At 44.4% G+C, this 2305-nt stretch overlaps 1 protein-coding gene across 4 annotated transcripts in view; it reads right to left on the minus strand.

The window, feature by feature from the left end:
• The window catches only part of fosb (FBJ murine osteosarcoma viral oncogene homolog B), a 13858-nt gene extending 11758 nt beyond the window's left edge, over nt 1–2100 (minus strand). For 2 of the 4 annotated variants that reach the window (XM_014022864.1, XM_014022862.1), the window contains exons 1-2: nt 1239–2098; nt 834–1021 (exon numbers count right to left, since the gene is read on the minus strand). In XM_014022864.1, the coding sequence (XP_013878318.1) occupies nt 834–1021; nt 1239–1545 (495 nt within the window). In that variant the 5' untranslated portion in view covers nt 1546–2098. Of the gene's footprint in view, nt 1–833; nt 1069–1238 lie in introns of all 4 variants that reach the window. The other 2 variants (XM_014022863.1, XM_014022865.1) reach the window with 2 other exon arrangements.
• Between the last annotated feature and the right edge of the window lie 205 nt (nt 2101–2305).

Consider the following 2305-nt stretch of genomic DNA (forward strand, 5'->3'; position numbering starts at 1 on the left):
GGGTATTTCAGACCCTTAAAGGAGCGTGCCGACTTTTGTTTAATACTCATTTAAGCGCGCGTGAAGACATTGGAGGAGAACAACCCGCTCGACCAATCATCTCTCCCCACCTCCTCCCTCCCTCCCTCCTGCCTATTTCCTCTTCCCTCAAAACCCCGGTGTTCCCCTTGGCAACGCGACGTAGCGCTCCAAAATAGAACGCGCATTTACGTCACGGYGAAGCCTAGCGGACAGCGCGGAAGAGGCGGGGCTTCGGAAAAGGAAGAAAGCGAGGAAATGGAAGGCGTGGTTTCGGAAGGAGAGAAAGTGGTTTGCGGAGAACGAGAGGAGGGTGGGGCTTCAGACAGAGACCTAGGAAGGAGCGGATGGGGCGTGGCTTCCGCGCTTACGTAGGGAGTTCCAGCCGCTCGACCGTGACAGGAGCACAGATGCAACAGGCAACAAATCAGCGATGATTTTACATTTCAACAACACCGCCACGATACACATGTGCTTCTTATACGAGATGTCAGACCTCAATGAGGATAAAATATTTTAAAAAGTGGCACAATTTCTATGTTTACTGCCTGTTTTGTCTGATATTTCCCTTCCATTCACACAGATTTGGCAGAATTAATTTATAGCCTGTTTCATTTTTGCATGGTTTATTCTTTATTTGCAGGCAGCCTATTGAACTGTTTTCTTTTGGTTGTACAGACTATATATGACATATTTATATGGGTTCAATTAAAACATAYAGCAACATATTGCTCACTCAACAAACAAGCAGCAAAATGATTTATTCTCTATGTCATTTTAAGGCAGACCAATACAACCAGGCGTTTTAATTTTACCTGCGGAGCACTGGTGGTGGGCGGGCTCCCGAAGGAGTCCACGGAGGACAGGTACTGAGACTCTATGGACGGAGACGAGCTTCCACGGGATCCGCTGTCGGGGTCGCCGGGGAACCCTTGGAACATCTCCCCGGGGGGACCGAGAGGGAACGAGGCACCTGCAGGAACCAGAGGGCGTCCGATGTCACCTGCAGCGGGCCGGGCAGCATGCACACACAAGAGGGTTACAGAGGGACTGTGGGGGGGGAGAACATGGCTGATGTCATGTCTTGTCCATAATAGTTAGTGAAAGCCCAGTAGACCAGAAAATATTTGATATGAAAGTGGAAACATCCGATCAAAATCAGTGTTTACATCAAGACAAGCAGCTATTTAAGCCTCTATTTAAAAGTATTTTTTTCTTACCGTCAATATTTTTGTTTTTTCCCGGTGAGAAGGATTTGGTTTCTCTCCAAAAAAGTTGCATGAATAAACTTAATCCAGCTCGAAGAGGGAGAAAGTGCTCCTCTTCGAGAACTCCTCTTCTTGTCGTTATTTGGCTGTAAAAAGCCTCGCGCTTTTCCCCGCTTCTAAATCCCGCTCGTGACACACACACAAAAAACGTGCGATTACAGATCCATAAAGTCCGGTAACGGGACGCCGGTGTTACGGTGCCCAGTAGTAGATCTTGTGTTATGAATGAATCCATCCGCCTCGAGTACAACCGAGGCATTTCTACCGTTCAAGCCCCTCCCCCGAAGTTCCGATGACGTACATGCCCATATTTGTCTCGGTGTTGTGTTTGGTATCCTTGGTGACGTTGAGGGATTCCCTCTCCCACTGAAAGGACCAGCTTACCTCGCCGACGGATAATAATAGATTTTTTTTTAAAGCGCAGGCACAAGATATTTCTCACCGTCTGCCAATGTTTAAGAGGACATTTTAGGAAACTTCGGTGTGATAAAAATGGAAAGTATCTTTTTGGAACCGTACGTGCGTCTGAGATAGGAATATTTTAGATCATGGGTATGTAAGGCGCTATAACGTTCCTTATTCTATCTTATAGTCTTATGAAATCATGTGACATGTAATAAGAGATAAGTCACAATATGAAAAGAAATTCCAACAAAATAAATAAAAAAAACACTTGAACAGAGGTCATGCATGATCTGCTTAACCTGATGTAAATCAGAAGGTGATTAACAGGCTTAAAGGGGTAATTCAACCATTATTTCAGCTGTGTTGTAGCAAAGGAACAAGAAAAAACATTCAGAATAGCCAGTGGTGGACACAGTTCCCCTAGAGCACTTATAGGGGAACTAATTTCTTGATTAGTGCTTTAGAATTATTGGACCTAAATATTTGAGTTAGTGCTTTAGAATTAGGAGACCAAAATATTTTAGTCAGTGCTTTAGAATTAGGGGACTTAAATATTTGAGTTAGTGCTTTAGAATTAGGGGACTTAAATATTTGAGTTAGTGCTTTAGAATTTG

Source organism: Austrofundulus limnaeus, unplaced genomic scaffold (assembly GCF_001266775.1).
Source record: "Austrofundulus limnaeus strain Quisiro unplaced genomic scaffold, Austrofundulus_limnaeus-1.0 Scaffold344, whole genome shotgun sequence".
Lineage (NCBI taxonomy): Eukaryota > Metazoa > Chordata > Actinopteri > Cyprinodontiformes > Rivulidae > Austrofundulus > Austrofundulus limnaeus.